At 62.1% G+C, this 15,276-nt stretch overlaps 1 protein-coding gene across 8 annotated transcripts; it reads right to left on the reverse strand.

The window, feature by feature from the left end:
• Positions 1–321: 321 nt before the first annotated feature.
• Positions 322–13,956, reverse strand: SIGIRR (single Ig and TIR domain containing). Of its 8 annotated transcripts, none has more exons than XM_062195580.1 (10): positions 13,680–13,956; positions 3,751–3,905; positions 2,605–2,806; positions 2,145–2,278; positions 1,914–2,054; positions 1,691–1,834; positions 1,308–1,410; positions 1,089–1,239; positions 814–1,000; positions 322–620 (listed from the first exon to the last, which is right to left on the reverse strand). In XM_062195580.1, the coding sequence occupies exons 2-10, from the start codon at positions 3,755–3,757 to the stop codon at positions 454–456; spliced, it is 1,236 nt and encodes a 411-aa protein (XP_062051564.1). In that variant the 5' UTR covers positions 3,758–3,905; positions 13,680–13,956; the 3' UTR covers positions 322–453. The 8 variants fall into 8 exon arrangements, with proteins under 8 accessions (XP_062051564.1, XP_062051568.1, XP_062051562.1 ...); XM_062195584.1 differs by lacking the exon at positions 13,680–13,956 and adding an exon at positions 13,168–13,307 and having other exon boundaries at positions 3,751–3,890; XM_062195578.1 differs by lacking the exon at positions 13,680–13,956 and adding an exon at positions 13,168–13,307.
• Positions 13,957–15,276: the final 1,320 nt, after the last annotated feature.

Raw genomic sequence — 15,276 nt, forward strand, 5'->3', positions numbered from 1 at the left:
AGCTCCCTCTGCTCACCCTGGCTGGCACCAGGGGACTTGGCTCTGCCCTGGTCTGCAGGTGCTTCACCAGGGGTTCACACGCTGGCCACCTGGGACCCCCCTGCCAGGCCCTGTCAGTGAGAGGCTGCAGTCCATATTGACCCAACCAAAACGCACGTCAGCACTCTTGGAGGTCTGTTCCCCTGCAGGACCCGCGGGAGCCAGAGCGGCTGGGGGCCAGGCAGGTGGCACACATCCCAGCTGACTCAGATGAGGCAAGGCAGCCCACAGGCCGCCGGCGGCTCCTGTCCACCACCTTGCCCTGGGAGAGAGAGGCCCAGGCAGAGTCCAAAGACTTTTATTCTGTGGCACAGGGTGGGGCCCTGGAGCCACACCCATTCCCCCGGGACCCCAGGAGTCCAGGCCCGGGTCTGCGGTGCCCCCAAGCCACCCCCCGTGGTCCTGGCTCAGTGGCTACACGTCACCCTCCGACACCAGGCAGTAGAAGTCGGTGCGGGCACTGTAGTTGCGTGAGCCGAGGTCCGAGACGTCCAGTTCACTGCCCTGGCCCTCGCCAGGCAGGGGTGCCCCACTCGTGTGCAGCTGAGCCGACGGTTCGCCAAAGACAGGCCCTCGGACACCTGGGGGTACAACGGGGCCTGAGGCCGAGCGGTCGGCACCTGCCGCGGCCAGGACCCACCTGCCGGCCGGGTGGTCCTAGGAGAGCAGGAGGCAGGCCCTGGGGTGAAGCCCCCTCAGTGGGCATCCGTCCCTCCCCGGCACCCCACTAGGATGCAGCCAGGCGGAGGTCAGGGTGGGGCTGGGCAGACGTACCCGCGTCTCCCTCGCGGTCTGGGCCCGGCTCCACGTCCAGGGCGCGGCCCTGGCGGCCACGACCGACGATCAGCATGGGGTCTTTGTCCTCCTGCAGCCGCGTCTGCGGGTCTCCCTGCGCCGGCCTGTAGTGCACCTTCCGCGGCAGCGCCAGCTGCAGCTCTTTCCAGAAGTTGGACGACCGGGTCTGCGGCCGGGTGCGGGCCTTGAGTGTGGGGTCGGGCCGGGCGCGCCCCTCCCGCCGCCGCCGCCCCTGCCCGCGCCCTGCCCCGCACCACGGAGCCCGGCCTCCAGAGCAGCAGCGTCACCAGGTGGCGGTGCTGGCGCAGCAGGTGCAGCGCGGGGTGCGCGGGGCCGCGCCGCTGTCCCTCGAAGGTGATGAAGATGGGTCTGCGCGTGAGCTCCAGCAGCCGGCACAGGCCCTCCCTGCGGGGGCGGCAGGGTCAGCAGCGGCGCAACCCGGGCCCCCGGCCCCGGCCTCGCGCCGGACCCACCGGAAGCTGTGGCTGCACCAGGCCTGGCCCAGGAAGGCGTCCGAGAGCACCACGATGAGGCGCCGGCAGCGGCTCAGGTTCACCAGGAGGTCGGCGGAAGGCTCTGCGGGAAGGGGCGCCGGGGACGCGGCGGGGCGCTGAGCGCGGAGCGCCCAGGGCGGGGCGGGGCCGTGGGCGGGGCCAGGCCGCGCGGGGTGGGGCCGGGGGCGGGGCCGGGGCCGGGCGCTGAGCGCTTAGGGAACGGCGGGCGCAGAGGCGGGGTGGGGCGTGGCCAGGCCGCGCGGGGCGGGGCCGGGCCTGAGCGCTAAGGGAGCGGGCGCCGAGGCGGGGCGGGGCTGGACCGGGGGCGTGGCCAGGCCGCGCGGGGCGGGCCCGGGCAGTACCTGCGCGCGGCAGGAGGTCGCGGTCGTCCAGGAAGAGCTTGTACCCGCGGCGCCGCTCCAGCTGCGGCTTGAGGATGAAGTGTACGAACTTGCGGTCCTCGGGGCAGTCGCTGTAGGAGACGTAGGCGTCGTAGAGCTTCCCGTCTGCGGGCGGCGGGCGGTCAGCAAAGAGGCCCCGGGAAGCGGGGCTGACCCCGCACCCCGCCTCCCGCCCCGCACGCACCGTTCACCTCCAGGTCGCCGTACGTGGCCTGGTACCAGAGCAGCACATTGAGGCGACACTTGACGTAGAGCGACGCTGCCAGCAGCAGGGCCAGCAGCACCAGGAGCGAGGCCAGCACCGCAGCCACGTGGCCGGCCATGCCTGCAGGAGCGGGACGAGCCACTGGCGTCCCAGCCTGGGGTTCTCTCGGCCCCACTGCGCCCCCGCCCGCTCCCCCGGGCGCCCGCTCACCAGCTCGACGCAGAGTGATGGAGGAGGAGCTGGCGTTCTGAATGGAGCACGCGAAGACCCCGTAGTCGCCAGCACTGGTCAAGTTAACCCCCAGGACACTGGACACAAGCGCCTCCGAGAAGTTGGCTTCGACCCTGGGGAGACCACACCCCACCCTCTCACCTAGGCTCAGGAGCATCAGGGGACCCCTCCCCACCACCCAGAGTCCCCTCTGTCCTGGAGTCGCCAGGGGAGGCTCAGGTTTGGCCTCCTGGATAGTTCTTGGGGCACCAGCTGGGATATGGAGAGAAGCCAGAAGGGTGTGGGTCTCCAGGCGAGGCGGGGGGCCTCATTCAGGCCATAGGACTCTGCCGGGCAGTCTATAGTGGGTGTCTGCAGGGGCCAGCAGACCCCAGGGGCGGGGACTGGGGGTGGGGGATGGGCACTGGTCCATCTGGCCCGGGACACCCTGGCCTCTTACCGGATGTCCTCTTGCAGGCTGTAGTGGCTTCCATTGCTCAACGGAAGCCCGTCTTTCAGCCACTGGACCGAAGGTTGAGGGCAGAGGGGCCCAAAGACCACCCAAGCCGTGCAGTTCAAAGCGACTGCACTGCCCAGGACTGGCCCCAGGACCTGGTCTCCAGGTGGGGAGAGGAAGTCGGGGGCCCTGCCACAGACACCTGCTGAGAGGACACAGGCAGTCGGTGGTGCAGAAAACACCCAGGCTTTGAGCTCTCTGCTGTGACCTGGGAAAGCAGTGGATGATGGCCCAAGTCCTTGGGCCCCTGCACCCACGTGGGAGACCCAGAGGAAGCTCCTGGCTCCTGGCTGTGGAACAGCGCAGCTCCGGCCATCGCGGCCAATTGGGGAGTGAACCAGAGGATGGAAGACCTCTCTCCCTCTCTCCCTCCCTCCCTCCCTCCCTCTCTCTTCTTCTTCTTCTTCTCTGTATAACTCAAATAAACAAATAAGTCTTTAAAAAAAAAAAACAAAGAAAAATTCAGGCTGTGAGCGAAAGGGGGGCCCGGTGGTCACTCCGTGTCCACTCGTGAGTCCCAGGGATGGAGACAGCAGTGGCCAGGCCCTGGGTGGCTTCCCTGTGCTCAGAGGGGACCCTTAGCAGTGGCCAGAGTTACAATTGAGCTGGCACAGCCTAGTTGCCATGACCATCCGGACACTGGCCTGCGGAGGACACGAGCCCGGCCCCATGTCCCATTTGCACCTGTGGTGGTGCCCACTGCAGTAGGAGCCAGGCACTGTGCCCCTGAACCTGCCACCTGCCTGCTACAGGGGTGGGGTCCTGACACTTCCACCCTCTGCGACCCTCTGCACCTTCCCGTCTTTGAGCCGGGGCGGCCGGTCCTGGAGGGAGGTCTCAGTGGGCCCCCATCAGCCCAGATCCACCCACCCCTTCCCCATATGCCTGGTCCCCCATGAGCCCAAGCAGGAAGCTGTAGGCAGAGCTGGGATCAGGAACAGGGGCCATGCAGGGGGTGAGCAGAGACCTTTACCCTCTGGTGTGCAGCCCAGCAGGAGCCTGGAGTAAGGGCAGGTGTGCAGTGTGGGGCCAGCCTGCGAGGGCAGGCAGTGGGAGTGGGGGTTCACACCTATGCCTCTGCCCACCTACCTGCCATGCTCTGCTGGGGCCTCCTGGGGGGTGGGCTGGGCACTGGCACCACCCCAGCTCCACGGGGCTCCTCGGCCACGCAGACTGGTCCACCAAAGGCTGGGCAGGATGCTCTCCGTGTGGCCAGCTGGACAGGGCACCTGGAGGGTTAGAGGCTGCCACCATCCCCAGAGGTTAAACAGGAACAGGATGAGTTAACCAGTAACTTCTGGCCAAGAGCAGCAGTGGCCCTGCACCACAGGGGGGCACCCATAGAGCTCCCGGTCACTGGTGTGGCATCACTCAGCCCTGTACACATAGCCTAGGGAGGCTCCCTCCACCCACCCTGGGGCCACTCTGAGAACCCGGCCATGCAGCAGACACAGCACCAGGTGGGACCCATCTTGGGCAGGCACTTGGCCATTCCTGGCTGTCCCCTGCCGTGAGTGCTTGGGTGCCTGTCACACAGTGGGCCCTGGGCACTCAGGTAGCAGGTGAGAAGCCCACCCCACTCACCCAGTGCCTGACGCTGGGCACGTCCACTCCTGGGGCAGAGTTTGCAGCTCCTGAGATCCCCCAAGGCACTGTGAGGCCCTGGTGCCATCAAGGCCATCCCAGCCCGGGGGGCCATTCTGAGAGGCCCCCTAGCACCCCGTCCTCGGGGTCCTCCACACTTCTGCTGGCCCTGCAGCAGCAGCCACAAATGCCCCCCAACTCTAACCGCCCTTAAGTGCTGTGGTCACAGAGGGCAGGGACTGGAAGTCCTCACTGGGCACCCTCGGGTCACTGTGTGCCACAGGCCATCACTAGGCTGCAGCTCCCTCCCAGCTGAATGGACACAGGGAGACACATGGGTCAGGATGTGGGCTGAATGGACACGAGGGACACAGGGGTCAGGACGTGGGGCTGAATGGACATGGGGGACATGGGGGTCAGGATATCTGCTGAATGGACACGGGGGACCCAGGGGTCAGGATGTGGGGCTGAATGGACACAGGGGGACACAGGGGTCAAGACATGGGCTGAATGGACACGGCGGACATGGGGGTCAAGACATGGGCTGAATGGACATGGGGGACACAGGGGTCAGGATGTGGGGCTGAATGGACACAGGGGGACACAGGGGTCAGGACATGGGCTGAATGGACACGGGGGACATGGGGGCCAGGAAGTCGGCTGAATGGACACGGCGGACACGGGGGTCAAGACATGGGCTGAATGGACATGGGGGACACAGGGGTCAGGACGTGGGCTAAATGGACACAATGGGTATATGGGGGTCAGGACGTGGGCTGAATGGACACAGGAGGACACGGGGGTCAGGAAGTGGGCTGGATGAACACGGGGGACACAGGGGTCAGGACGTGGGGCTGAATGGACACAGAGGGACAAGGGGGTCAGGACATGGGGCTGATGGACACAGGGAGACACAGGGGTCAGGACGTGGGTGAATGGACACGAGGGACACAGGGGTCAGGATGTGGGTGAATGGACACAGGGGACACAGGGGTCAGGACGTTGGCCGAATGGACACAGGGGGACACAGGGGTCAGGATGTGGGCTGAATGGACACGGGGGACACAGGGGTCAGGACATGGGGCTAAATGGACACAGGGGGACAAGGGGGTCAGGACATGGGGCTGAATGGACACAGGGAGACACATGGGTCAGGGCGTGGGCTGAATGGACACAGGGGACATAGGTCAGGACGTGGGTGAATGGACACAGGGGACACAGGGGTCAGGATGTGGGCTGAATGGACACAGGGGACACAAGGGTCAGGATGTGGGCTGAATGGACACGGGGGACACAGGGGTCAGGACGTGGGGCTAAATGGACACAGGGGGACAAGGGGGTCAGGATGTGGGCTGAATGGACACGGGGGACACAGGGGTCAGGACGTGGGGCTAAATGGACACAGGGGGACAAGGGGGTCAGGACATGGGGCTGAATGGACACAGGGAGACACATGGGTCAGGGCGTGGGCTGAATGGACACAGGGGACATAGGTCAGGACGTGGGTGAATGGACACAGGGGACACAGGGGTCAAGACGTGGGCTGAATGGACACAGAGGACATGGGTCAGGACGTGGGCTGAGCTAGGGCCCTGCATCTGAGTCCTCCCCACCAAGACCCTACACTTGGACAAAGACGACCCCCTCAGCCTAGCCCTTCTCCTCCCACTTCTGCCTCACGGGCACCTGCCCAGAGGGTTGCCAGGGCTCCTTCCAGAAGGCTCTTGGGAGGGCAGCCGAGGGAGGTCCATGAAGAGGCAGAGTGACACTGAGGGCTTTGGAAGACGCCGCCTCCCACCCCCCAGCACTGTGCACAGCACCCAGATGCTTGCCGGGGCTCAAAAACCCAAAACGCTGGCAAAGGCAGCTTCGGGTTGGCAGGAAGTCGGGGGACCCTGCTCAGATAGGGGCACCAAAGGCAGCAGAGGCTGGGGCCTGAGCAGCTCCCCTGCAACCTCCACCTGCACCCACGTCTACACCTTCCACCTGGACATTCCACCTGCACCCCTGCATACACACCCCCTACACACCTCGTATACACCTGCCACACATACCTCATACACCTCCTACACACCTGCCATACACACCTCCTCCACCTCCTCCACACACCTCCTCCACACACTTACATACCTCCTCCACCTCTACACACATCTCCTACACACTTCCTACACACATACACACACCTACACACCTCCTCCACCTCCTCCACCTCCTCCACATATGTCATACACACACCTCCTATACACACTTACACACCTCCTCCACCTCTACACACACCCCCTACACACCTCTTATACACCTGCCACACATACCTCCTACACCTCCTCCACACACCTCCTACACACCTCCTCCACACACCTCCTACACACAATCATACACACACCTACACACCTCCTACACCTCCTACACACACATCATACACACACTTACACACCTCCTCCACCTCCTCCACACACCTCCTCCACCTCCTCCACACACCTCCTATACCTCCTACACCACCTACACACCTCCTACACACCTCCTACACCTCCTATACCTCCTACACCACCTACACACCTCCTACATACCTCTTATACACCTGCCACACACCTGCCACACATACCTTCTACACCTCCTACACACACGTCATACACACACTTACACACCTCCTCCACCTCCTCCACACACCTCCTATACCTCCTACACCACCTACACACCTCCTACACACACCTCCTACACCTCCTACACACCTCCTACACCTCCTATACCTCCTATACCTCCTACACCTCCTACACACACCTCCTACACCTCCCACACACACCTACACACCTCCTACACCTCCTACACACACCTACACACCTCCTACACCTCCTATATCTCCTATACCTCCTACACACCTCCTACACCTCCTATACCTCCTACACCACCTACACACACGTCATACACACACTTACACACCTCCTCCACCTCCTCCACACACCTCCTATACCTCCTACACCACCTACACACCTCCTACACACCTCCTACACCTCCTATACCTCCTACACCACCTACACACCTCCTACATACCTCTTATACACCTGCCACACACCTGCCACACATACCTTCTACACCTCCTACACACACGTCATACACACACTTACACACCTCCTCCACCTCCTCCACACACCTCCTATACCTCCTACACCACCTACACACCTCCTACACACACCTCCTACACCTCCTACACACCTCCTACACCTCCTACACCTCCTATACCTCCTACACCTCCTACACACACCTCCTACACACCTCCTACACCTCCCACACACACCTACACACCTCCTACACCTCCTACACACACCTACACACCTCCTACACCTCCTATATCTCCTACACACACGTCATACACACACTTACACACCTCCTCCACCTCCTCCACACACCTCCTATACCTCCTACACCACCTACACACCTCCTACACACACCTCCTACACCTCCTACACACCTCCTACACCTCCTATACCTCCTATACCTCCTACACCTCCTACACACACCTCCTACACACCTCCTACACCTCCCACACACACCTACACACCTCCTACACCTCCTACACACACCTACACACCTCCTACACCTCCTATATCTCCTACACACACGTCATACACACACTTACACACCTCCTCCACCTCCTCCACACACCTCCTATACCTCCTACACCACCTACACACCTCCTACACACACCTCCTACACCTCCTACACACCTCCTACACCTCCTATACCTCCTATACCTCCTACACCTCCTACACACACCTCCTACACACCTCCTACACCTCCCACACACACCTACACACCTCCTACACCTCCTACACACACCTACACACCTCCTACACCTCCTATATCTCCTACACACACGTCATACACACACTTACACACCTCCTCCACCTCCTCCACACACCTACTACACACCTCCTACATACCTCTTATACACCTGCCACACACCTGCCACACATACCTCCTACACCTCCTACACCTCCTACACACACGTCATACACACACTTACACACCTCCTCCACCTCCTCCACACACCTCCTATACCTCCTACACCACCTACACACCTCCTACACACACCTCCTACACCTCCTACACACCTCCTACACCTCCTATACCTCCTATACCTCCTACACCTCCTACACCACCTACACACCTCCTACACACACCTCCTACACCTCCTACACACCTCCTACACCTCCTATACCTCCTATACCTCCTACACCTCCTACACACACCTCCTACACCTCCCACACACACCTACACACCTCCTACACCTCCTACACACACCTACACACCTCCTACACCTCCTATATCTCCTATACCTCCTACACACCTCCTACACCTCCTATACCTCCTACACCACCTACACACACGTCATACACACACTTACACACCTCCTCCACCTCCTCCACACCTCCTACACCTCCTATACCTCCTACACCACCTACACACCTCCTACACACACCTCCTACACCTCCTACACCTCCTATACCTCCTATACCTCCTACACCTCCCACACACACCTACACACCTCCTACACCTCCTACACACACCTACACACCTCCTACACCTCCAACACCTCCTACACACATGTCATACACACACTTACACACCTCCTCCACCTCCTACACACACCTCCTACACACCTCCTACACCTCCTACACACACCTTCTACACACACCTCCTACACCTCCTACACACACCTACACACCTCCTACACCTCCTATATCTCCTATACCTCCTACACACCTCCTACACCTCCTATACCTCCTACACCACCTACACACACGTCATACACACACTTACACACCTCCTCCACCTCCTCCACACCTCCTACACCTCCTATACCTCCTACACCACCTACACACCTCCTACACACACCTCCTACACCTCCTACACCTCCTATACCTCCTATACCTCCTACACCTCCCACACACACCTACACACCTCCTACACCTCCTACACACACCTACACACCTCCTACACCTCCAACACCTCCTACACACACGTCATACACACACTTACACACCTCCTCCACCTCCTACACACACCTCCTACACACCTCCTACACCTCCTACACACACCTTCTACACACACCTCCTATACCTCCTACACCACCTACACACCTCCTACACACCTCCTACACCTCCTACACACACCTCCTACACCTCCTACACACACCTACACACCTCCTCCACCTCTACACACACACCTCCTACACACTTCCTACACACAATCATACACACACCTACACACCTCTTATACACCTGCCACACACCTCCTACACCTCCTATACACACCTTCTACACACCTCCTACACACACCTCCTACATATACCTCCTAAATCTCCTACACACACCTCCTACACACACCTCCTACATACACCTCCTGCACCTCCTACACACATGTCATACACATACCTCCTACACACATCATACACACACCTACACACCTACACACACCTCCTGCACACCTCCTCCACACACCTCCTACACACATCTCCTACACACCTCCTCTACCTCCTCCACACCTCCTCTACACACCTCCTCCACCTCCTCCACACACCTCCTATACCTCCTGCACACACCTCCTACACACACGTCATACACACACCTACACACCTCCTCCACACACCTCCTACACACCTCCTCCACACACCTCCTACACCTCCTACACACCTCCTACACACACCTACACACCTCCTACACCTCCTACACACACCTCCTACATATACCTCCTAAATCTCCTACACACACCTCCTACACACATCTCCTACATACACCTCCTGCACACACCTACACACCTCCTACATATACCTCCTAAATCTCCTACACACACCTCCTACACACACCTCCTACATATACCTCCTAAATCTCCTACACACACCTCCTACACACACCTCCTACACACACCTACACACCTCCTACATATACCTCCTAAACACACCTCCTACATACACCTCCTACACACATGTCATACACATACCTCCTACACACGTCATACACACACCTATACACCTCCTACAACTCCTACACACACCTCTTCCACACACCTCCTACACACACCTCCTACACACCTCCTCCACTTCCTACACATACCTCCTACACCTCCTACACACATCTCCTACATACACCTCCTCCACATACCTCTTCCACACACCTACACACCTCCTACACCTCCTACACACACCTCCTACACCTCCTACACACACCTCCTACACACCTCCTACACAAACCTACACACACCTACACCTCCTATACACATCTCCTACACACACCTCTTATATACACCTCCTATACCTCCTCCACACACCTCCTCCACACACTTACACCTCCTCCACCTCCTCTACACACCTGCACCTCCTCCACCTCCTCCACACACATCCTCCATCTCCTCCACTTCCTACACCTCCTACACGCACCTACACACACTTCCTACACACCGCCCGCTCAGCTCCCCCCACACCAGCACCAGCAGTTCTCTAGCTCAGGCCCAGCATCCATTGCCCTGCACACACAGCTCACACTGCACTCTGTGCCTCCTGCCAGGCTCCAGGTCTTGCACACCCACAGCGCACAACCCACACTGCCACCTGCCCCATAGCGTCCAGCTCTGAACCCAGGCCCCAGTCCGCGGTTCACTCGGGGCAGCAAGGGGCACGGGATCACCTGGCTCCAGCCCTTTCCTCCTGGGCGGGGATGTCGGCCATGGGCTCACGGCTGTGCTTGGAGCAACCTCTCCTCCGCGGGGCCCAGGGAGCGTCTCTGTTTGTGTCACTCACTCAGCAGCCCCTGGCTTCCTGGCCTGGCTGTCACATCCTCTCCCAGCCTAAGCCCCACCCACGCCCCCTCCCCTGGGGCGGCCGCTCCGCACCCCAGGCTCTTCCTGTCCCTCTGAGTCAGGCCAGGCTTCCTCTGGGGCCCGCCCCGGTCCACAGAGCCCTGCACTTCCCGTGCAGCCCGCAGGCCTGTGTGTGTGTGTGCGTGCGCACGGAAGGGGGGTGCTCAGTGTGTGCACGTGGGGGGCACTCAGCACATGTGTGCACATGTGTGCATGTGTGGGCACTGTGTGTGCACATGGGGGGCACTCAGCACATGTGTGCACATGTGTGCATGTGTGGGCACTGTGTGTGCACATGGGGGTGCTCTGTGTGTGCACATGTGGGGGGTACTCCGTGTGTGTGGACACACAGCATATGTGTGCATGTGTACATGTGTGGGGTGCTCAGTGTGTGTGCACGCGTATGGGCACACAGCACATGTGTGCATGTGGAGGTACCCAGTGTGGGGGGTACTCAGCACGTGTGTGCATGTATGTGCATATGGGGGGTTCTCTGTGTGTGCACATATGCCTCAAGGAGGCAAGGGCCTGGCATGATGTGTGGGGGTTCCCGGCAGTGAGAGCCACTGTGGGAGGGCCCAGGGCAGGCTGCCGACCCCTGGACGCTCCCAGGATGCCACGCTCAGCAGGCTTCCTTCTTACTGCTGGCCTCTGACCTTGGACCAGCTGGGGTCTTGGGGGTGACTCCCAGCCAGCAACGGGGTATCCAGCTGGGCTCCTTGGCCCTTGCCTTGACTGTCTCCCAGGGCAGCATCTGGGGACCCCGGCCCAGCACGGACTCAGCTTCAGCCGGGGGCCATGGCTCAGCTTGGACCTGGCTTCAGCTTAGCTTCGGCTGGGGGCGGGAGGACGGTGCCCCTTTAAGGCGGGCGCTGGAGGCCCGAGGCTGCTGGATCCGCCGAAGTAGGGGCAGCGTTGTCTGTTCTCACCTCTGGCCTGGGCTGCGCCTCAGTTACAGGTGGCTGGCATTGCGCACGTAGTGGACAAGGGTCTCCTTCGGTTCCCCAGCCCCTGGGGGCACCTCCCATACCACCCAAGGCCCAGACCCTCCCAGGTCCTGGCACTCAGGACCCTGGGGCAGGAAGGCGCCTCTGCTTCCTGCGGCTCCTGCAGGAGCCCCGCCGTGCGCCCGCTCCGGAAGCGCCTGCCAGTCGACGCTCTGCGCCCGGCCCCGCCACGGTCTCCCGCGGCTGCCAGCCTGGCCGCACCCTCACCCCTTGCCGCCGCCGCGGCCGCTGCTCTCACCTCACCCCAAGTCCGCTCTGCACCGCGGGCACAAAAAACCCAGCAGCGCAGACACGCGCCGCTACAGTCCCGGGAGGCCCGCAGAGCGCGTCTCCGCAGAAATACACCCAGGGCCGGCCCCCCCGCGCGGCACTGCCCCGCGCCCCGCGCCGGTTCCTGGAAAGTCCAGTTCTCTGTGCGCGGAGTCCGCAGCCTCTGTGACGGCCTGGACGCGGACCCGGCGCGCCCAGAGGGCTCCAGGAGCCGGAGGGAGGGGGACTAGGCGCCACGAGCCTTCGCGGCGCCCCTCCACGCCCGGCTGTCCCCAGCCGTCCCCGGGGGCGGGCGGCCTCCGCAGCCCCATTCCTCGCGGTGCGGTTAGCGGGCGCGCGCGGGGCGAGAACGCGCACACGGCGGGGGCTGGGCGAGCACGGAGGGCCGGAGCGCGCCGTGGGCGGAAGGTGCGCGCCGTGGGCGGAAGGTGCGCCCCGCGCTCCTCTCCCACCCCGCCCCGACCCCGCACTCCTGTGAGAGTCAGAGGGAGCCGTGGACTTCGTCGCGGGAGCGGGAAGGGCGGCACCGCCCCACCCCCAGCGAGGCCGGGAAGGGGCCCGGACGCCGCCGCGCTCCGGCTTCCGGGACGCCGGCAGCCTGCCTGGCTCGGGATCGGACCCCCGCCGCCCCCAGCGGCTCCCGGGGCAAGGAGCGCGCTAGGCTCCCCGACTCCGGCCCGAAGCGGCGCCGGGCGCCGGCGACCTGCGTTCCCGTCCGCAAGGCTGCGTTGCGGCTGCCGCTCACCTGCTGCCGGTCCTGGGCTCCCGCGGCCGCGGGGGAGGGGCGACTCACCTGGGCCAGGTGCGCAGCGGCGACAGAGCCGGCGGCGGCAGGTGCAGCCCCGCCCCGCAGCCAGGGCGAGGGCGGACCCAAGTGAGCCGCTTTGCGCCCGAGACCGGCGCACGCTAGCCCAAGTAGCTGTGGCCACCTGACCCCGGGAGCAGTGGCCAAACCGACCGGTCCAGCCTGCGGAACCTCGGACGGAGCTCCGCAGCTCCTCGCGGACCCGCCCCTTCCCCCTCTCCTGGGCCCCCACCACACGGCAGGCACAGAGGGGCCTCACTGGGCAAGGAAGCCCCAGGCCCGTGCCCGGCAGACCCACTCTCCCCGGGGCCATTTCTGTCCACCCCTGGGGTGGCTAGGATGTGGGAACACTGCCCCTCCCCACCCTCCGGGAGCCAGGGCAGGCTCTGGGGAACCCAGGAAACACACACACTACACACACCACACCATACATGTCCCATACACACACATACACCATACACTCCATCTGTTAGCGGCGATGGGTGGGGGAGGCTCTGGACCTGACACAGGAAAGAACCCGGACGTGAGACGGCAGTGGGCAGCGAGGCAGCAGGCTTGTTGGGGCAGGCGGCCGTCAGAACGGCTGGACGCCTCTCCAGACAGAATCTGAGCGAGGGCCCCAGTCACTCAGCCCGGGACAGCGAGGCCACGTGGTTCCATGGACAACACACACGTGGCAGAGCGCCGAGAGCTGGGCACACAGCCCGAGCTCAGACCCGGGTTTATAAGGGCACAGGGTCAGTTCTCCCCGTGTGTCTCCGCCTCCTCCTCCTCCCCCCCAGGACGCAGGGTGCCCGGGCGAGGATCGGGCGAATTCCTCCCCAGGTCTCACCGCTCAGTGCCCTCAGGCTGGGAGCCCACCTGGTGCGGGCAAGGAGCGGCCCCCCGGGGCCTGCCCCGGGGCCGGGGGCTGTGGGGTGTCGGGCTGGGTGCCCCGTGGTGCTGAGCAGAGAGGACTCTCCCGGGAGCTGCCCTTGGGGACGAGGCTGGGCCCCTGTCAGGTTCTCGGGGTCTGGGCAGGACCGTGTGGGGTGAAATCCTGGGCTGCATCCAGGTGAGCTGCGGCTGGTCTTCGTCTTCCTCAGCCCCACGGCCCCGCGCACACACACACACATTCACACACACACACAGGCCGATTCCCGACTTCCTAACACATCACACATCACACACACACACACACACAGGCCGATTCCCGACTTCCTAACACATCACACATCACACACACACACACACACAGGCCGATTCCCGACCTCCTAACACATCACACACACACACACACAGGCCGATTCCCGACCTCCTAACACATCACACACACACAGGCCGATTCCCGACCTCCTAACACATCACACACACACACACACACACAGGCCGATTCCCGACTTCCTAACACATCACACATCACACACACACACACACACAGGCCGATTCCCGACCTCCTAACACATCACACACACACACACACACACACAGGCCGATTCCCGACCTCCTAACACATCACACATACACACACACACAGGCCGATTCCCGACCTCCTAACACATCACACACACACAGGCCGATTCCCGACCTCCTAACACATCACACACACACACACACACACACAGGCCGATTCCCGACCTCCTAACACATCACACACACACACACACACAGAGGCCGATTCCCAACCTCCTAACACATCACACACACACAGGCCGATTCCCGACCTCCTAACACATCACACACACACACACACACACAGGCCGATTCCCGACCTCCTAACACATCACACATACACACACACACAGGCCGATTCCCGACCTCCTAACACATCACACACACACACACACACACAGGCCGATTCCCGACCTCCTAACACATCACACACACACAGGCCGATTCCCGACCTCCTAACACATCACACACACACAGGCCGATTCCCGACCTCCTAACACATCACACACACACACACACACACAGGCCGATTCCCGACCTCCTAACACATCACACACACACACACACACAGGCCGATTCCCGACCTCCTAACACATCACACATCACACACACACACACACACAGGCCGATTCCCGACCTCCTAACACATCACACACACACACACAC

The sequence above is a fragment of the Lepus europaeus genome, chromosome 7, assembly GCF_033115175.1.
Source record: "Lepus europaeus isolate LE1 chromosome 7, mLepTim1.pri, whole genome shotgun sequence".
Taxonomy (NCBI): Eukaryota; Metazoa; Chordata; class Mammalia; order Lagomorpha; family Leporidae; genus Lepus; species Lepus europaeus.

What these genes read in the sequence shown, in the direction of transcription:
- SIGIRR (XM_062195580.1), bottom strand. An exon ending in AGCCTGCAAGAGGACATCCG is followed by an intron (nt 2,279 to 2,604) that starts GTAAGAGGCCAG and finishes TGGTCTCCCCAG; the next exon opens with GGTCGAAGCCAACTTCTCGG. An exon ending in CGACCTCCTGCCGCGCGCAG is followed by an intron (nt 1,411 to 1,690) that starts GTACTGCCCGGG and finishes CCCTTCCCGCAG; the next exon opens with AGCCTTCCGCCGACCTCCTG.